Genomic DNA, 19,310 nt, shown 5'->3' on the forward strand with positions numbered 1-19,310 from the left:
GGCGTTGGCTTTCAGTATTTTAAGTGATTTTTGTTTGGCAATTATTTTGTGTTAAATTCCCTTTTAATGTTTTGTCGAATGTCTGTCAGGTAGAGGCCACTTTACATGTCATTGAAATGATAATCTTGTTATCATTTGTTCGTAATAATAATAATCCTGGCATTTTTGTTACATCTTTAACAGAAAACCTCTGAAACTCTTAGTATAACCCTATCTGTCACAGAAAAATTATTTACTCTTAATGGTTACTCATTATTATTTTAAAACAAGTGTCACAGAAATGCAGAACAACTAGAATTGGGGGCGTTCTGGTTTCTCGCTCCTGAATCCCGAGGAGAAGCACCTGTGAGGAGTTTGGAAACGCTGGCAAACCGTTTAAGCCCCCTGCGCCAGGCCTTGCCTCTGTGACGTGCTGGCCGCCGTGCCCTCAGCGCGCACCACGCGGGCTCAGCCTGTCTTCCCGACCCCTCACCTGGGCCCTTTCCTTCTCAGAGGCTCTCAGGAGTCAGGCTGCCCGTGTCCGGGCCTGACTGCCGCCGCTTAGGCCCTTGGCCGGCTGGTTGCCTGTGACTTTGTTTCTTCGTCTGTGAGGAGGGGATGCGAAGAGCACTGGCCTCGCGGCAGCGTAGTGACAGCCCTCAGCGGGCTCAGCGCCGTCCGGTGCGCAGCAGACGCTCAGCGTCGGCCTCTGCTTTCTTGTGACCCAGGACTGTCTCCTTTGGCGCCCCTCCCTGTGTTGCTTCTGTGTCGCTCCAGAAGCCTCTCCTGTGGCTGACTTTCACATTTCATGTCCATCCTGTGGTTCCTTTGTCCAGAGACTCCCACGGGGCTGCCCTGCCGATCCCACAGTGCTCTGCCTGTCCTGTCTCCCAGGCCCTGGCCTTTCCCGTCTCAGTTCTCTCTGTTTGTCCACGTGGGTCTTCTGATTTTCCCACATGTACTAGTCTCACCCTTGCTGCCACGTCTGACCTACTCCGGCCCCTCAGCACACTTCCTAGGACCTAAAAGCTATGCTATCTTTGCATTGCCTGCCCAGCTAAGTTCTGAATAACTGGTAGGCTGGTTTCCCCAGCCAAAACAAAGCCGAGAAGTTGAATTGTTAACAGCAAAAACTGGCAAAGCAAAGCTACCGCTTTGAAAGTTTGTTTTCTGTCATCCCTTTGAGTTTTCAGATAATTTGAAAAAAATCACTCTTTTTCATATAGCTTGAAGTCAGTATTTAATTTTGAGTGCAGAGAATATATTTTCTTTTATTATATCTATAAACATCATATCCTATGTGTTTTGATGATGGAATGAAAACTATTTCTTGATCTTGTTAACATCTTTGAAGAAGTATCCAAACCTTTTGGAATGTTTTCTAGTAGCTGTTAGTGTGCAGTTTAGTCCCCAGAAACCAACTTGTGTGTCTGCTTTTCCCTCTACCCAAGGACCCCAAAATGTATGTACAGACAGTGTTGGATGTTCATAAAAAATACAACGCCCTCGTGATGTCAGCGTTCAACAACGATGCTGGGTTCGTGGCCGCACTGGACAAGGTGGGTGTGCTGGCGCATGGCTCTCCTGGGGACAGTGGCTGGCACACTGGCCTCTGACTGTGTTTCCTGTGATCTGCAGGCTTGCGGTCGCTTCATAAACAACAACGCGGTTACCAAAATGGCTCAGTCATCCAGTAAATCCCCCGAGTTGCTGGCTCGATACTGTGACTCCTTGTTGAAGAAGAGGTACTAGTGACTTTGTGTTTTTTCTTAGTAAACCTGTTTATAATCTCAGCCTCTAGATGAGGAGTTAAAATTTATATTACATTTTACGTGTGTATGTTAAATTGTAATTTTTGTACCTTTTGAGAAAATACTGTAAACCTAATACACCTTCTTTGTCTTCCTAAAAGGCATTTCACGTTACGTGTACTGTGCCCAGTTCATGTTTTTCTTACATCACTAATGTCTATAATGGCAGGCGGTGTGCGCGTGGCCCTTCAGCTAAATAGACTCCACTGCGCAGGTCCAGCTGGTGGTGACGAGGGTGGAGGTTACGGCACAAAGTCACCATTTCCCTTCACTCCCTACTTGCTCTTTTCTGCTGGCCTTGATTAATTTTTTTCCAGTTGAAAATATGCAGTAGCTCCCACTGGCTGCTTTTTAAAACAGAAGACTCTCCACATGCTATAGTGTTTGCATCAGTCTGTGTACTTTTAACATTTGTTTTCATTTAACGAGTTTGTTTTATTGCTGTTTCATAGTCTTTATATTTTAACCATCTTATTTCACAACTGGTATTTTTCCTAATCAATGTATGTGTATTAAGCACGAGAGGCAACGTAATCTAATATGGTTTTTTTCTCTGTGTTGTTTTTGGAAGTTCTCACTTAATTTTTTGTGTGTTTGTTTTGGTTTTCATCAGCATTTCTTTCACTGAGGAGTAGCTTTTTTCAGTTTAGAAATGCTCAAGGCTTATTTTCCTATTCCAATATCACACCAACAGATTTTGCAGTAGTTTTCCGTACCCCCCAATCATATTGGTTTGATATTAGTAAATTGTATTTTAAGCAGCTCTCAAAGGCTCGTATAATCCCATTACAGAAAAGACTGAGAACACCTATACTACCAAGCAAAAGACTACAAACAAGTCTCACTTAGAAGAGAGTTGTGGGAATCTTAAGTAAAATGTTAGCAAACTAAATTTATCAGCGAACTAAAGGACAACTGTCCAGAACATAGCATAGCTTTCTAGGAATGAATGCAGGGATGGCTCAACGGTAGCAGATCTAACGTAGTTGACTTTATTAACTGAGAGCTGTATGAACAACTGTGTGGTCTTCTTGATTGACACGAGAAAACATTTGATAAGGTCAGTAGCTCTCTCTCTTCTAACTTTGCCGGAAAGTGATTTGCCCAAGGCCCAGTGCAAATTGAGTATTTGATTTTTTCCCCCTACTTATCACAATGCTTGTCTAATGTATAATTTAGCGATTCTAGTCAGATCCACTGATGTGTTCATTTCAGGAGTGAAAATGGACTTTCAATTGGGATGCCTCTTCTGACCTGATTTCATGTTTTAGGCTCTATAAAATGAAAGTTTTCAATATTTTAAATATGCAGGTACTCTCATAGAGCTCCGGTTTGTTTGGCAGAATACATAGCTTCTTTTTTAGCCATTGTCTTTTTAGAAATTGTCTCATCAAGTCTCTTGATAGATTTTTCTTCAGTTAAGGCTGCTGAAGCAGACAGAATGGCGGAGAGTTCCAAAAGCGCTGCTTTAATGAGCGCGTGTCAGTGACTAGACTCCAGTGGGCACTAAACTAACCTCTTTCAGGAGAGATACAGCCCTGACCTCTCAGTGAGAAAAAGAGAGAGAAGAATGGACCTTCGGAGCCAACTGTTCTTAAATAGGAGCCTGTCTGGTGGTTGGATCATTTTCTATGAATTTATAGGGGTCTTGTTTATAAAGGACTCTTGGGATAAAAGCTTTAAATTTGTATTTACCCTGAAATCACCTTTCAATTAATAGTTGCTCATAGAATAGAGTGAATGAATCCGTTGTTAAAGGACAAGCATCTATTTTGTAGACATAACGACAAACGGAAGGCAACACTTGAGAAGTGGTTTAAAAACCCCTTTCACTGTCTTTAATTATTAGGCCATTAAAAGGCGTTTGTTTGTTTTTTTTCAAAGTTAACTTAAAGCATATTGTAGAATGCAATTAGAAAAGTGAAGCTCATTTACTTACATTTAAATGGATTATCTTAAAGGAAAACTTGGTTCAGAATGTTTTGGGAAACTTAACAAGTATCTTCTGTTCAGTTTCATTGTGGATATTTTAAATGATTATATGTGAGAATAGATTATGAAATTGAGACACAGTATAAGATTGCCAAGTTGCCACAGGTAAGGAAATCTAACTTTCCCTCTTCCACCTGTTAATCTGAAAAGAACTGAGCATTTGAATGTTCAGAACCACAGTCTGATATGGTAGTTTGGCTAAGTGGCGCTTGTTTAGTAAATGTTTGCTCATTTGTTTTAAAACACTGTGCCTTTAAAAATTTTTCAGTTCCAAGAACCCAGAAGAAGCAGAACTAGAAGACACGCTCAACCAAGTGGTAAGGTGCTGGATAGTTATGTCGCTATGTTGTAACCTTTTCTCTGACAGGTGGCTTTAAAGTTATTTATATGAGCTATCTGGAATGTGGAAAGTAGTAGAATCATTTATTTTATTTTGAATCTATGATTTTACTCCCTATGTTGAGTCATTAATTTTAGCATTTGTACTTTCCTCATTAGTACTAAGTGTAGACCAACTTAATGTGATTTAAGGGGTTGATGAAAATATTTACTTTAAAGATTACAGGACAGTAATTTTTTTAACTCTTTTTTTTAATTTATTAAAAATTTACTTTTGGCTGTGTTGGGTCTTCGTTGCTGCACGCGCGCTTCCTCTTGTTGCGGTGATTGGGGGCTACTCTTCCTTGTGGTGCATGGGCTTCTCATTGCGGTGGCTTCTCTTGTTGTGGAGCACGGGCTCTAGGCGTGCGGGCTCAGTAGTTGTGGCTCGCCGGCTCTAGAGCGCAGGCTCAGTAGTTGTGGCGCACGGGCTTAGTTGCTCCGCGGCATGTGGGATCTTCCTGGACCAGAGCCCGAACCCGTGTCTCCTGCATTGGCAGGCGGGTTCTTAACCACTGCGCCACCAAGGAAGCAGGACAGTATTTTTTGTCGTCATAAATGTTGACATACAGGGCCGGACAAGACAAAGCACACGTGTTGGTTTCTGGCCTGTGTTTGGTGACAGATTGTAAGTGCGTTAAGTGTGCTCTCGTGGTGGCTTTCTAGATGGTGGTCTTCAAGTACATAGAGGACAAAGACGTGTTTCAGAAGTTCTATGCGAAGATGCTGGCCAAGAGGCTCGTCCATCAGAACAGTGCCAGTGATGATGCCGAAGCAAGCATGATCTCGAAGTTAAAGGTAAGTGTAACCTTTCCCTGAACGATTCCAGCTTTAAGGCATCAAAGTTCTTAGTCTCTCCAGGTTATCAGTTGGGCAAAGCCATCAATCAGTGATAACACAGAGTCCGTGCAGTGTGCGCTCTGCTACTCCGCTACCGAGAACCCGCCACGGTTGTGATGAGCCCAGGTCTCCCCTCATCAGGCCTCACGTGCTCTCCCGACCACCCTACCAGCCCAGCACACACACCCGGGGGCCCTTCTGTTCCCGCCGAGCCCTGCTCGACGCCCAGCGCCTGCTCCTGCACCTGTGGCCTCAGCTCTGCTCCCGCCACCAAGAACTGCTCCACGTGGCGTGGCCCGTACTCTTGTGCTGTTGGCCTTGAGCGGGCGGGGTGTTTTGTTTTTTTCTGGGCTTGCTTAACAGTTAGTAACCCCACGTCTGCAGGAGGACGTAAAGCGTCAGGGTTAGTTTGCTGTTGAGTCTTTCTTTCTTTATTCCGCCGCCTCTGCACTTAGCCTGCTCGCTGGCCTGTCAAACGCTGCTACATGTTTTGCAGCATGTTTCACTTTGACCCGAAATTATAGTTCCACGGGTATCTTGTTCAGCTCGGGCTGCCGTACCAAAATACCATAGACTGAGTGGCTTGAACAAGAGAGATTTATTCTCAGAGTTCTGGAGGCTGCCGGGAAGTCCAAGATCAAGGTCCCAGCCAGTTCAGTTTCTGGTGAGGGCTCTCTTCCCAGCTTGCCTGGGGCCGCCCGGCCACATCCTCACATGACCGGGAGCGGGGTCGGGGACAGCCTCTCCGTCTCTTCTCACAACCACACTAATCCCAATGTGGCGGAGGCCCGCCCTCATGACCTTTTCTAAACTTAATTATCTCTCTGTGACCTGACTTCCAAATGCCATCAGCACAGGACTGGGGTAGGGGCACCGTTCAGTCTGTGGTAGTGGATGAGAGACATAGCGAACTATGGCATCTTGGTGTTCCCCCACGGGGTCACAAATCCTTGCTCTTTGGGCCTGCGTGATAGTTACTGTGTGTATAAAGTCGTAACCGTTCCATTTATAACTGTATAATTTTTGATAGTGTATGAATTTTAATCAGTGCATGTTTATACCCTGAGACACAGTTAAATGTTAAACGGTTAAGCGTCTGTCATGTACTGTGATCCCCATTGGATTCCCTGTATACATTTATATTTCTATAGAAATTAATAAGGCAGTTATCTGGGTTCATTTCAGCAAGCTTGTGGTTTCGAGTATACCTCCAAACTTCAGCGGATGTTTCAAGACATCGGTGTAAGCAAAGATCTGAACGAGCAGTTCAAAAAGCACCTGACGAACTCGGAGCCTCTGGACTGTGAGTATGCCCGGCTTTCCGAGCTTCCTTTACAGGCAGGGTTCTCGGAGGAGGTGGCGCTCTTTGTAGCTAGTGAGAGAGATGGTGGATGCCTTATCAGAAATTCAGGGACAGGTAAACAGGAAGTCCTCCCCACAGGCACTGCCCACCTCCTGACTTGTGTGGTGACTGGAGGTGACAGCCTTGGAAGCGTGTTGGCCTTTCCCGGAGGGCCGAGCCGGGCGGGTGGCTTGCGTCCAGGTCCTGAGCCCCGGCCCCTTCTCCTGGCTGACGTGGCCGCCCCACCCCAGGCGTTCGCCATCTCGGGGCTCCACGCACAGTTTAAGTTTCAATGAATGTTTTTTAACCTTAGTTTAATTCCATTCTAGCAGTTTTTTTAATTATAAGAAACTGAATTGGCTGTGTAGATAACAGAGTCAGACATGGCTTCCGATTGCCATTGGGGGTCGGGACAGGCGGGTGCCCGGCCTCGTTCGTGGAGGCCAGCTGGGCTCCTGCTGTGAGGTCTGCCTGCTGCAGGAGGTGGCAGGTGATGCTGACATCATCATGTGGTGATTTTATCTTTTTAAATGAAACACGAGGTTTGTACTTTTCCCAAATTGAAAGCACTGTTTCATTGTTAAACTTGACAGCCGTGCCAGCGGACTTGTTGTCAGCCATCTGCGATGATGACGTCACTGTTACGAACAATGTATACGTTATATGTGTGTTAGATATATATAGTCCGTGTGCTATACACAGAGTAATCTGTGCTACACAGAACAAAGAAGTCGGTTTACTTTGGGGTTCTCGTTGTCTAGAGTTTGGGGCTCTCGTGCCATCCATGCCTGGTGGCCTCAGGTGCGCCTCAGGGGGACTGAGGTTATTCATGGCAGAAAACTAAAGCAGGTGCAGCCAGACGGGCCCACGATGTTGTAATTCTGCGTTAGAAGAGGAATGAAAAGCTCGCTCTTTGGAGGAGGGAATTTCTGGCTCTTCTTCCCTTTACTGAATTTAATTGAAATTAAATGTGTTCAATCCTTAGTTTTATATTAAAGCAGGATTTTTCATTCAGTATGCTTTCTTTTAATAAAAAGCAATCCATGTGTATCTGACATGTGGCGCTTTTCAGTTCACGGGGCTAATCACATGTATTCCTGGATTTTTCCCCATCCCCCCAGTGGACTTCAGCATTCAAGTTCTGAGTTCTGGATCGTGGCCCTTTCAGCAGTCTTGTACGTTTGCCTTGCCGTCGGAGGTAAGGATGACTCTGTCATCTGTTCGTTCCCTTCGTGTTGAGCAAAGGTGAAAAGGGGCAGCCTCCACCATTATACACGTGCTGTCTGCAGAAGGCCTTCCTGCTAGTCGGCCATGCGGCATTAAACCGGGCGGTGCTAAGGCAGCCGCGAGCCCCGGGCAGGGCAGGAGATCCAGAGGTGCGCCACCCCTGTTCCAGCTCAACAGTGTGTTCATTTACATGGTCATTTACTCTCGAAAGTAGAACCTAACAGTTCTGCGATGAACATCGTGATGATACCTACTTGTCTGGAGCTAAAAACTTTTTGATTGCACCTTCAAGTGCTTAAATCAACGTGCTTTTTTGCAAGAGAGTAATAAACACTTGATATTTGTATTTTACTGTTCTGTAAGCATTTTGTCCGGTAAACTTGGACCAGTGTTTTTTATTTAGAGATGTTGACTGTAGAATATGGTGAGATATATATTCCACAAATGCTCTTCCCCCTCTGTATCCAGCTGGAACGGAGTTACCAGCGATTCACAGCGTTTTATGCCAGCCGTCACAGTGGCAGAAAATTGACATGGTTATATCAGCTGTCAAAAGGAGAATTAGTAACAAACTGCTTCAAAAACAGATACACTTTGCAGGTAAGATCACCTTTTTATTTTGGATTTTTTTTTTTTTAAGTATAAATGAAGACAAGTTACAGAAATTTAGTGTTTCACGCAACAAAATCTGGAGTCAATCTCTGGCAGAATAATACCGTGGTTAAACAGCTTGGATTTTTAAGAGTCAGTGGAGCTGAGTTCTTACTCTCTGTGGCTAAGGGAGAAGTTACTTAATGACACTGAGCCTCACTTTTCTCCTCCACAAAAGGGCGGGCGGGTGTCAGTGCTTCGACTCCGTGTGTGGTGTGAAAAACAAGCGAAATCATGTATTTAGTAAGTGTTGGGTACAGCTCCTGCCTGACACACACTAAGTGGTCAGATAGTAGTTTAAAAAGCTGGAGTTTCATGCATTTAATTACGATAATAGCTCTTTCCCTTTGACAGGGCAGTTTCACATTAACAACAACCCTTGGCGCTCACTGTGGTGCTGAGTGCTGTGTGATGATAACTGTAACTTAGGTTCCATTTTATATCTGGGAAACAGAGGATCAGGCAAATTTAAGTGACTTCCTCTGGCTCCGGGCTGATATGCAGCAGAGACGAAATTGCAGTTAAGGTCTTTTCCCTTAAAGAATCCATCTTGAAGAGGGTTTCGCTAGTGTGCTTCTAAAAACAATTATAGATCTGTTGTTAAGTGTTAAGAAACTTCTGACTGCATTCTGCAGACTCAACCTGCTCATTAATTGAAACTTTTAATAGTTCTACCCTGATAAAAGTGTTTGATATTCTGTTACACCAGGTCCAGAGGTCTTTATCCACTTGAATGTGGATTTCTCTACAGCTGACCCTTGAGCAGTGCGGGGGTTAGGGGCATCCGTCCTCCATGCAGTTGAAAATCTGCACATAACTTAGAGTTGGCACCCTGCATCCACGGTACCCTGCATCCACGGTTCCCTTGCATTTGGATTCAACCAGCCTCGGATCTGTAGCACTGTCCTGTTTACTATTGAAAAACAAAATCCACGTATAAGTGGACCCACACAGTTCAAACCTGTGTCAATGGTCAATTGTACGGTTGGAAATTTTTCTTTATTCCCAAGTATGCATAGAAGAATCTGTGAGTTCATACTTCAGAACCTGAAATCTCAGTGCCCCTTTTTTGATAAGTGGACATTCTGTAAACTTTACTGAGATAATTTACGTAAAAAGACACCCATCTAAGTGTACAGATGGAGTTATGACAAATGTGGACACCTGTGGGGCCACCACCAAGCTGTGGAACATTTATCAGAGACTCGTTTTGCTTTTGGTCACTGCCATCAGAGATGAGAGGCCCCTGCTCATCTCAGGAGAGACCTCAGAGCTGTCAGTCTTGCCCCCCCCCCCCGCCCCACCCCCTGGGCCCCCCGGGCCATTTTCCTGGCCGCATCCTGAAGTCTGTCAGAGGCACTCACCCCGCCCACACTGCCGCTGCTGCCCCCCCTCCCGTTGACCAGGGTTTTGCCTGGACAAGTGGCGGTGCTTATGGCCCTTTAGTTGTTGCCACGGGTTATGGAAGAGGGGAAGGGAGGAGGGGTTCGCATGGGGCGTGTGGCACGGCGCCCAGGGCTCCCCCAGGAGCGGAGCGCCCTCCCTCAGCGGGCGGCGTTCCCTGCACAGCTTGAGAAATTAAAACCAGTGCATGCTGCCTGGCGCACGGTTTGCTAAAAATACCTCAGAGCGGTTGTGGTTTGCTTTAAACCATTTAAACTTTACATAGTGAAGTACTTAGGGAAAAAAACAAAAAACACCCAAGTATCATACAGCTCAGCTGCAGGTTCCTCTGTCAGTGGTGTGCCAGACACAGTCTTCTTTAGTATTTGTGGAAAATCAGACTTAAAGATGGATGCTCAGTGCTTCTGTCTACACTGGCTGAGTATCTCTGTGTTTATCTATATAAAATGAGTGTGGCTGCATAGATGGTGTGTACACTTAACCCTTGAACCACACGAGCTTGAACCTCACGGGTCGACCATTAGGCAGGTTTTTTCCATAGTAAATACTCCACAGCCCGGATCCACGGTTGGTTGAATCTGGCTATGAATCCTCAGGTGGGGAGGAAGCACACATACACGGGGCCGAACTTAAGTTACACGTGGCCGCTCAGCGGCTCAGGCTCGGCACCCCTAACCCAGCCCTGCTGCGAGGCATTCAAAGGCCAGCTGTATTTGTACAGACAAAGCATTTGGAAGAAAGTTCAAAATCACTTGAATGTTTGAGAAGGTGGAGAATGACGTCTTTCAGGAAAACGTGGCAGCGTGGTGGAATTAGACACGTTGTCTTCCCTTGCAGATCTGCTTTGGTTTCCGCATCTGTTTGGGAATTGGTTTCATGAGTAGGTTCTTCACGCTCAGGCTCTGCACTCTGGGAGTTGTCCGCGCGTTTAGGTTTTGCCTCTCTTTCTTTCATGTGGGGACCCGAAGGCGTCGACGTTCCAGATGGCCATCCTGCTCCAGTACAACACAGAGGACGCGTACGCCGTGCAGCAGCTGACAGACAGCACCCAGATCAAAATGGTACTCCTACCGCCAGCCTCTCTGCTGTGGGAAGCTGGGGGGGGGGAGGGGGTGGGGGTCTTCTTTGATTTGAAATGGGTATCTATCTTATGAACATGAATATGCTCTCATTCCAGGGCTCAAGGCATGATTTTTTTTAAATACTAATTTTTAAACTCAATGTAACATATACCTACACACACACACACACACACACACACACACACACACACACACACACACACACACACACACACACACACACACACACACACACACACACACACCACGTACACATGATATGCTTTTCTCTCATTCATTTAGCTTGTTCTTAACCCTCTTTCCAGCTAAGCTTTTTTTTACTAAACTTAAATTTTCACTTAATGTTATTCTTCCTATTAATCATTTTTTTATTGCGCTATTTCACATAACATAAAATTCACCATTTTAAAGTATACAGTTCAGTGGTTTTTCACAGGGTTGTATAACCACCGCCACTATCCAATTCCAGAACATTTCCATCACCTTCAGAAGAAGCCCAATACCCACCAGCAATAGCTACCCTTCACCTGTCCTCTCCCCAGCCCCCATGACCACTAATCTACTCTGCTCTGCTCTACTCTTCTCTCTCTCTCTCTCTCTCTCTCTCTCTGGATTTGCCCGCTGTGGACATGTCATATAAGTGGAATAATATGGCACGTGGCTTTTTGTGTCTGCCTTCTTTCACACGGCACAATGTTTTCAGGGCTTATCCATGTGGGAGCACATATCTGTATTTCATCCTCTTTTTATGGCCGAAATATGTTCCAGTATATGGATGGACCACCTTATGTCTATCCATTCATCAGCTGATGGACATTTGGGTTGTTTCCACCTTTCAAGTCTTTGTATGAACATATTCTCAGTTCTCTTGGGTATAAATCTAGATGTGGAATTGCTGAGTCATGATAACTTATATTTATCTCTTGAAGGAACTGCCAGACTGTTCCGCAGTGGCTACACCAGCTTGTATTCTCACCAGTAGCGTATGAGGGTCCACTTTCTCCACATCCTTGCCAACATTAGTTGTTATCCATTTTTTTAAAAAATTATACACATCCTAGTGGATATGAAGTAGTGCCGCATTGTGATTATTTGCATTTCCCTAACAACTAATGATGTTTATGCCCGTTTTTAATTGGGTTATTTGTCTTTTTTGTTGAGTTGTAAGAATTCTTCTTCATATATTCTGCATAGTAGACCCTTTTCAGATACATGATTTACAAATATTTTCTCTTGTTCTCTGGGTTTTCATTTTCTTAATCACACACATCGTTTTAATTTTGATGAAGTCCACTTTATTTTTCTTCTGTTGATTGTGCTTTTGGTGTCATATCTAAGGAACCATTACCTAATCCAAGGTCAGAGATTATTCTTTCCCTGTCTTTTTCTTTTTATTGAAGTACAGTTGACTTTATATATATATATATATACACACACACACACACACACACACACACACACACATTTATTTATTCATGGGCTCAGTAGTTGTGGCTCATAGGCTCTAGAGCGCAGGCTCAGTAGTTGTGGCACATGGGCTTAGTTGCTCCGTGGCATGTGGGATCTTCCTGGACCCACAGGGGATTGAACCCGTGTCCCCTGCATTGGCAGACGGATTCTCAACCACTGTGCCACCAGGGAAGCCCTGACTTTTTATTGAAGTATAATTGAAGTATAAATTAATACATTAGCTTCAGGTGTACAACATAGTGATTGGATATTTTTGTACATGTTTTTTCCCTATTGGTTCGTACTAGCAACCTGTCAAAATCAATTGGCCATAGATGTATGGGTTTCTTTCTGGATTCCCAATTCTTTTCCACTGATCTAAATGTCTGTTCTTATGCCAGTACATTGTCTTGGTTACTGTTGTTTTGTAGTAAGTTTTGGAATTGTGACATCCAACTTCGTTCTTTTTCAAGATTGTGTTGGCTATTCTGGGTCCATATAAGTTTCAGAATCAGCTTGTCCGTTTCTGCAAAAAAGGCAGTTGGAATTGTGATGGGGATTCTGTTAAATCTGTAGATTGCTTTGGAAGGAGAATTGCCGTCCTAACAATATTAAGTCTTCTGTGAACATGGATGTCTTTCCATTTATTCAGACTGTCTTGTATTCTTTTTAAACTGTGTCTCATATTGATAGTTTTCATTATGCAAGCCTTTACACTTCTTTGGTTAAATTTATTCCTAAGTATTTTAAGTTTGATGCTATTGTTAATGGAATTGTTTGTTCATTGCTGGTGTGTAGAAATATAATTATGTATTGAACTTGTATCCTGCAACCTTGCTGAACTCATTTATTCTAATATTTTTTGTGTGGATACTTCAGGGCTTTTTTAATATGTGACCATGTCATCTGCAGATGCAGATAGTTTTACTACTTACTTTTCCTATTTGAATGCCTTTTATTTATTTTTCTTGCCTAATTGCTTTGGATAGAATTCGCAGTACATTGTTGAATACAAGTGGTAAGAACAGGCATCCTTGTCTTGTTCCTGATCTTGGGGGAAGCCTTACAGTCACTTAAGTTTCTCTTAGATGCTGTTTACTAGACTGAAGAAATTCCCTTCTATTCCTAGTTTTTTGTTTTGTTTAGTTTCGTTTTGGTTTTAGTGTTTTTATTATGAAAGAGTGTTGGATTCTGTTTAAATGCTTTTTCTACTGCATTGAGATAACTATGTGCTTTTTGTCCATCAATAATGGTGCATTATGTTGATTTTTTTTTTTTTAATGTTGAATCACCCTTGCATTCTTGGGATAAATACCACTTGGTCATGGTGTATAACGCTCTTTATATGCTGCTGGAATTTATATGTTTGCTGGAATTTTCTTGAGGATTTTTCCATCTTTATTCATAGGAAATTGGTCTGCCATTTTCTTTTGACGATTTTGTCTGGTTTTGGTGTCGGGCTAGTTCTGGCCTCATAGAATGTGAATTAGGAAAGTCATTTATTTGTGAGTCCTGCTTCAAGTTAGTCCAGAATACATTCTCAGTTTCTAATAACAAAACTAATCTGCTTCTCTGCACGTAGGAGTGTTCTTCACTCCTCATTCCTCACCGGAAGGAGGAGGCTTCCTTTAGGGTGGAGGCTTAGGTTGCCCCCAGACCCTGGTGTGGGGCTCTGCCCTCGGTCGGGGACCTGCTTTTCGGAGCTGAGCTCCCCACCAGCCCCTGAGCCAGTTTTTAGTGCAGAGCCGGCTCCCCGTGGGGGGCTGACCCCTCCCCTGCCCTCCACAGTAGGAGTCAGCTTGGCTCGGGAAGGCAGCCTCTGCATCTGTGCCCCGGGCGTGGCCAGCAGCGTCCTCATCCTGCTCTGGACTCTGGGCCAGTCACCACACCAGAGGCCTCTCCAGCTCTCCTTGACCAGGATGGGCTTCCCTTACGTGGGGGGCGGCCCTTTCCGTCCAGGGAGGAGGGGCTGCGCATGTGAGCGGCCTGGTGACTGTCCGATTCCATGGGATCGGAAAGCTGTGGAGCTAAAGGAGAGCTGAGAAACGGTTGACCACCTACTCTCGGGGGGAGGAAGCGGCCCAGAGGCCACACGACGGGCTTAGAGTTCACCAAAGGTGGGTCAGCGGCAGGGTGACGGGCACCATCCCCGTCCTGTTTGTGAGCAGACGGTGTTGTCCACCGTGTCTGGGCCCATGACACTCCCTCTGCTCATTCTTTGCGGTGATCAGTGTTCAAGATGCGCCGTCAGGCATCTAAGAAGATTTAGTCAAAGGAATCAGTTATGCACGATTTCTAATATTTGTAGTAGAATTGTCAGTTTTAATACTAGGTGATCAAGAGCAGAAAGGGGTTGATTTCACTTGTAGGAGTAGGTTTTGGGGACCCTGTAAGAGGCACCATCCCTCTTTTTCCTCCGGGCATATTCTACTTCAGTGACTATTATTTTTCCATAGAAGAATGGACTGTGGGACTGGGGCTGTGGTTCTTATTACAAAGAAAAATGCATTTTCTCTTTTCTCTTTAATTGCAGGACATTTTGGCACAAGTCCTACAGATTTTATTGAAGTCAAAGTTATTGGTATGTTTGTGTACTTTTTATGTTAAGCTAGAAGAAAGCCTTTTCCTGAGATTACGTAGTAACAGTTGTTTTCTTATAGGTCTTGGAAGACGAAAATGCAAATGTTGATGAGGTGGAATTGAAGCCAGATACCTTAATAAAATTATATCTTGGTTATAAAAAGTAAGGAAAAATCTAACAAGTAGATGGTCCTAGGCCGTAGACTTATCCCCTGACCCCCAGTGCACTTACTGGTATCACCTCAGATGGGGGGCTGTGAGCACGGTGCCAGGCCTGGCAGGCCTTTGACAGGGTCCTCTGATTCCCTCTGACCCATCCTGGGTGGGTCTCCATTTGACTCTTTCAGCTTTGGGATTTTTCTTCTATTGGCAAATAAATAAGTCTCCTTAAATGGCTCGCCTAGAAAGTTTGGACCTCTGTGTCCCAGTGTCTTGATTTTATTTCACTTGACAGAGTTTGGGAGAGCAGGTTAAGGAACTGAATTTCCTGCAATACAGACGTCCTCCTGCTGGCAGAGCAGGAACCCGCCCTGCGGAGAACTAGGGGCTTTTCAGAGAGATGAGTGGCAGGGAAGCGGGAGATGGTCAGTCACTCTCTCCACCCTTCGTCTGGGGAGCAAAGCACCTCTTAAAGATTGAAAACAGAAAGAAGCCTTTACTGCGTGCCTTTTAAAACAATAGTGATTGATTTCCTCGATTTTCTTGACAGTAAGAAATTAAGGGTTAACATCAATGTGCCAATGAAAACGGAACAGAAGCAGGAACAAGAAACCACACACAAAAACATCGAGGAAGATCGCAAGCTTCTGATCCAGGTGACACTGGGTGCCTGTCCCCTCGCGTGGGAGGTGGCCGCCGCAGCGGGGGTGGTGCTTCCTCTGGGCTGTGTGTCCTGTGACTTGGGAGTGGTGGCCAGGATGATGGGTGGTTCTGGATGGAGTAGATGGAATAATCGATGAAATAGATGAGAGCAAATACCTGTGGTGAGTTACTAAGATGGGAGGGAGGGAAAGTTGTTTAGTGCAGGGTCAGGCGGCTTCCGTGGCTTCGAAGACTGAACTTTTTCTCATTTTAAAAGTGTTTTCTACTTGGGTTAAATTGCTAAAATTGCTGCTCATAAGACCAAAACATTTTAATGTTTGTTGTGTTGGTGCTGAAACTTAAGTAGATGGAGTTGGCGCCCTGCCCTCTCTGACCTGCGGTGTGCTTGTTACCTGTTAGGAAATCGTAGTCCTCTGCGTGTTTGGCAGCCTTGTTGCTAGTTCTTCTTAATTACTACGGCTACGTTCTTATAACTCTGTTAAACACATTTGTTTTTCTTTCCTTGGTCACACAGGCGGCTATTGTGAGAATTATGAAAATGAGGAAGGTTCTGAAGCACCAGCAGTTACTTGGAGAAGTGCTGACCCAGCTGTCCTCAAGGTTCAAGCCTCGGGTCCCAGTAATTAAGGTACAAGAATTAATAGCAGAAGCATTCAGATTACATTTCAGAAGCCAGAAGAGGTAACCACACTAGGCTGATGGCTGTGTCGCGAAGAAGGAACTTGGCTTAGTCACGTATAATAGGTTTCTGCAAAAGAAAATAGGATGAATTTTTCAACGTTTTATTGAAGCACGTACACAGAGAAGGGCAAAATTCTCAGCATTCAGCTTGCTGACCTTGGCAAAGCGAGCAGCTGCCCCAGACGAGAGGGAGCCTCGCGCTCCCTCCCGGCCCGGTAGCCACGCCCTGGTGCCACCACCGCCGCGTGGCACTTTGCCGCCTTGAACTCTGCCCAGAGGGTCTTGAGAGTCCCGCCCTCCCGCGTCTGACGAGCCCGCCGAGCCCGCCGAGCCCGCCGAGCCCGCCGGGGAGGCGGTCTCCATGGATGTGGCTCGTTGCTCCGGGTCCCCTGGGTGGCCCGCGGCCCCTGGGCACACTCGAGGCTCGTTTCTGGTTGCGGTCATTTCAAACAGAAACTGGGCGGCAGGTACCGCGGGGCGGGTGCGGCTGGAGGGACGGGAGCCGCGGGGGCGGGGCTCCGGGCGGGGAGGCGGCGGTGCCCCAGGGATGGAGGGGGGTCCGTCTCCGTTCCGACCCTGAACATGTTTTTCCCTTTCACTACCTCTTCCTCTTCTAAAAATGGCGCCCAGAAATGCATTGACATTCTGATCGAGAAGGAATATTTGGAGCGAGTGGATGGTGAAAAGGACACCTACAGTTACCTGGCCTAACCCTCCTGGAGGGGTCTGACCGCGGCGCAGCCCCTCGTCCCGTGGGAAGGATGGAGACGCGGCGGCGGCGGCGGCGGCGGCGCCACGCGGACCTCCTGCTCGGCCCGAGGCCCAGGCTCCCATCGCGGGCTCGGGGCGATGAGAACTGCTCAGGATCGCCACACTTCACGTCTGTAAATACGGACACCGACGCCATTTAAGCTAATTTAAGACCAGAGGGGATGGAACCTTCCTCGCTGAGGGCTGCATGCTTCTGCATCCGAATCAACCCATTGGCCACGTGAATGACAGCGGCCGGCCGGGCGGCCCTTCGGAGGCCGGCAGCGCCTGGAGAGCAGGTCTGAATGGACCCACGTGTAATCCGCTATGAAAAACCATTTGTATAGTGTGTTTCATTTTTTAATGTGTGAAAATAAAGAAAATTAAAGGATTTCTGTACAAGTCGCATTTGGTTTTGTTTTAAGTTTTACTAATTTCTATATGTAAATAAAAGACATAATGATTGTGCAAACGGGTATTCCCAGTGTCTTCCTGAGGCCCCAAGGGCTGCCCTCCTGAGACTGGCCTTTGTAAGCTCTTCCCATCTTAAGCCCTTTGTCGTCTTTTTCTCCTCGATGCTTGTGCTCAGCCCCGCGATTTCCTCCAGCGACTGAACGGCAGCTCCCAGGCCTCAGCGCCTCCCATGGCTTCTCTGTGGACACTTGCAAGGCTGGACGGGGTCATCCCGACACCTCCCGTGGGAAGAGTGGCCCCTGTTCCCGGGCGCTGGTCACGAGTGCGGCTTGGGGACCGTGTCTACCACCAGCGCCTCCCTCCTGCTTCCGACCAGTTGTTCGAAGGACAGTCACTCCTCATCCGCGGTCCTGGTGTTGGCGATGTACCACTGTCACTCAGCCCCCAGGCGGTCACTTCCCGGCCAGAGGACAGAAGGAACGGGAGGTGGGAGCAGAGGCCCGGGGAAGGCCCAGTCTCAGGGGCTTCGTGGTCCCCATAAACCACAGGCAACTCCCGTGATGTGAGACGTGAACATGCTTGTCAACACCTATGCGGTCCCTACCTGCCCGGAGGCCAGGTTCCAAGAGCAGGGCCAGAGGAAGACGCCAAAGCTAAGTCCTTACAGTTTCTTGGACCAATCTGGCACCTAACAGGTTAGTTTTTAAAAATTAAAAGTTAAACAGGTTATTAAAAGGAGTAGTAGTAATAGACTAAGCACTTGTGTAATGGTGTCCACTCTTTGTTTTTCTAGTACATTCTTCTTTTTCAAACAATCATAGAAGATTCCCAGTGTGTGAACCAGGCAAAGAGCATTGCCACCACCCCAGGGGACCGTCCCTCCCCCCAGATCCTGCAGTGCCCTGGGGCTCCGAGGACGGCCTAACTGCCCGCGAGTCCTGGCTGGGACCACAGCTCTGCTTCTCCTCTCAACAGTCCATCCGCCTCCGCAACTAACGTGCTGTAAGTAACCACCACGGAGCCGGTTGCCCAGCTTGTGTCTGAGTCTCATCGAGAGTGGGAAGGTAAATTTTAATGAGATTTTGCTGCTGCCTCTTGAGTTCCTCCAGGATGAAGAGTGCCTTTGGTAGGACCTAGGACATCTGTGAGCAAAGGCGGACTGACGGTAGGTGATCGGGTGGTTCCCTCCCGTCCTCAGATTCAGTACCTGTGCCTGCCCACCCCCCTCACACTTGGCAACTGTCCTGTTTAATGGGTGTGGAATAAAAAGCAGCTCAAGACTTTGTGCCTCTGTTCCCTAAACCATATCCTAGCCTAACAAGGACGGCCGGGGCCTCCAAACACAAGCCATGAGAATTGAGTTTCCTGCATCTTTCAGGATAACGTCAATAGTAAGTATCTTCTGAACCTACTTAGGGACAGATGCCCAGGCCTTCTGAAAGCTGTTTGATGCACAGTTGCTACAGGAAGTCCACGCCCTGGGGGAGGGATGGTGGACGGCAGTCCTGGCAGCACCCACAGGAGTTGGTCGGTTGAAGGAAAACCATATTCCAGGCTATCGCTGTGGTACCGTGGTCTGAGGGCACCATTTCCTCTCGCCTGGGAGGGGAGCAGGCAAGGTGGGGCCCCACTGCCAGGAGCCTCTCTCTCCTGGGCTGGGCTCTTGGACCTCACGTCTGCGTTAATGCAAACTGCCAGGCGGTCACCCGGCAGTGCCTTTGTGAGAAGCAGCCAGGGACGCCAGAGTACAGGCCTAAGTAGCAGGTGCAGGGAGAATGAGCTGCAGGACCAAGAGGCACCTGAATTTAACATATTTTTACTGACTGAGCATTTTAAGATGGCCTTACCTATTTGTTGAGGTATCTAATTTTCCTTTGAAAGAAATTTAAGATTTTACCACACCCAGAT

At 46.4% G+C, this 19,310-nt stretch overlaps 1 protein-coding gene across 3 annotated transcripts in view; it reads left to right on the top strand.

Moving 5' to 3' along the window:
• CUL1 (cullin 1) overlaps positions 1-17,396 on the top strand; it is a 107,328-nt gene extending 89,932 nt beyond the window's left edge. For all 3 annotated transcript variants that reach the window (XM_067747295.1, XM_067747293.1, XM_067747292.1), the window contains exons 10-22: positions 1,431-1,538; positions 1,618-1,724; positions 4,051-4,099; positions 4,827-4,958; positions 6,186-6,303; positions 7,464-7,540; positions 8,038-8,169; positions 10,593-10,685; positions 14,689-14,736; positions 14,816-14,898; positions 15,445-15,550; positions 16,072-16,185; positions 16,869-17,396. In XM_067747295.1, coding sequence (XP_067603396.1) covers positions 1,431-1,538; positions 1,618-1,724; positions 4,051-4,099; positions 4,827-4,958; positions 6,186-6,303; positions 7,464-7,540; positions 8,038-8,169; positions 10,593-10,685; positions 14,689-14,736; positions 14,816-14,898; positions 15,445-15,550; positions 16,072-16,185; positions 16,869-16,949 — 1,248 coding nt within the window. In that variant the 3' untranslated portion in view covers positions 16,950-17,396. The remainder of the gene's footprint in view (positions 1-1,430; positions 1,539-1,617; positions 1,725-4,050; positions 4,100-4,826; positions 4,959-6,185; positions 6,304-7,463; positions 7,541-8,037; positions 8,170-10,592; positions 10,686-14,688; positions 14,737-14,815; positions 14,899-15,444; positions 15,551-16,071; positions 16,186-16,868) is intronic.
• Positions 17,397-19,310: the final 1,914 nt, after the last annotated feature.

The sequence above is a fragment of the Pseudorca crassidens genome, chromosome 8 (assembly GCF_039906515.1).
Source record: "Pseudorca crassidens isolate mPseCra1 chromosome 8, mPseCra1.hap1, whole genome shotgun sequence".
NCBI classification, from domain to species: domain Eukaryota; kingdom Metazoa; phylum Chordata; class Mammalia; order Artiodactyla; family Delphinidae; genus Pseudorca; species Pseudorca crassidens.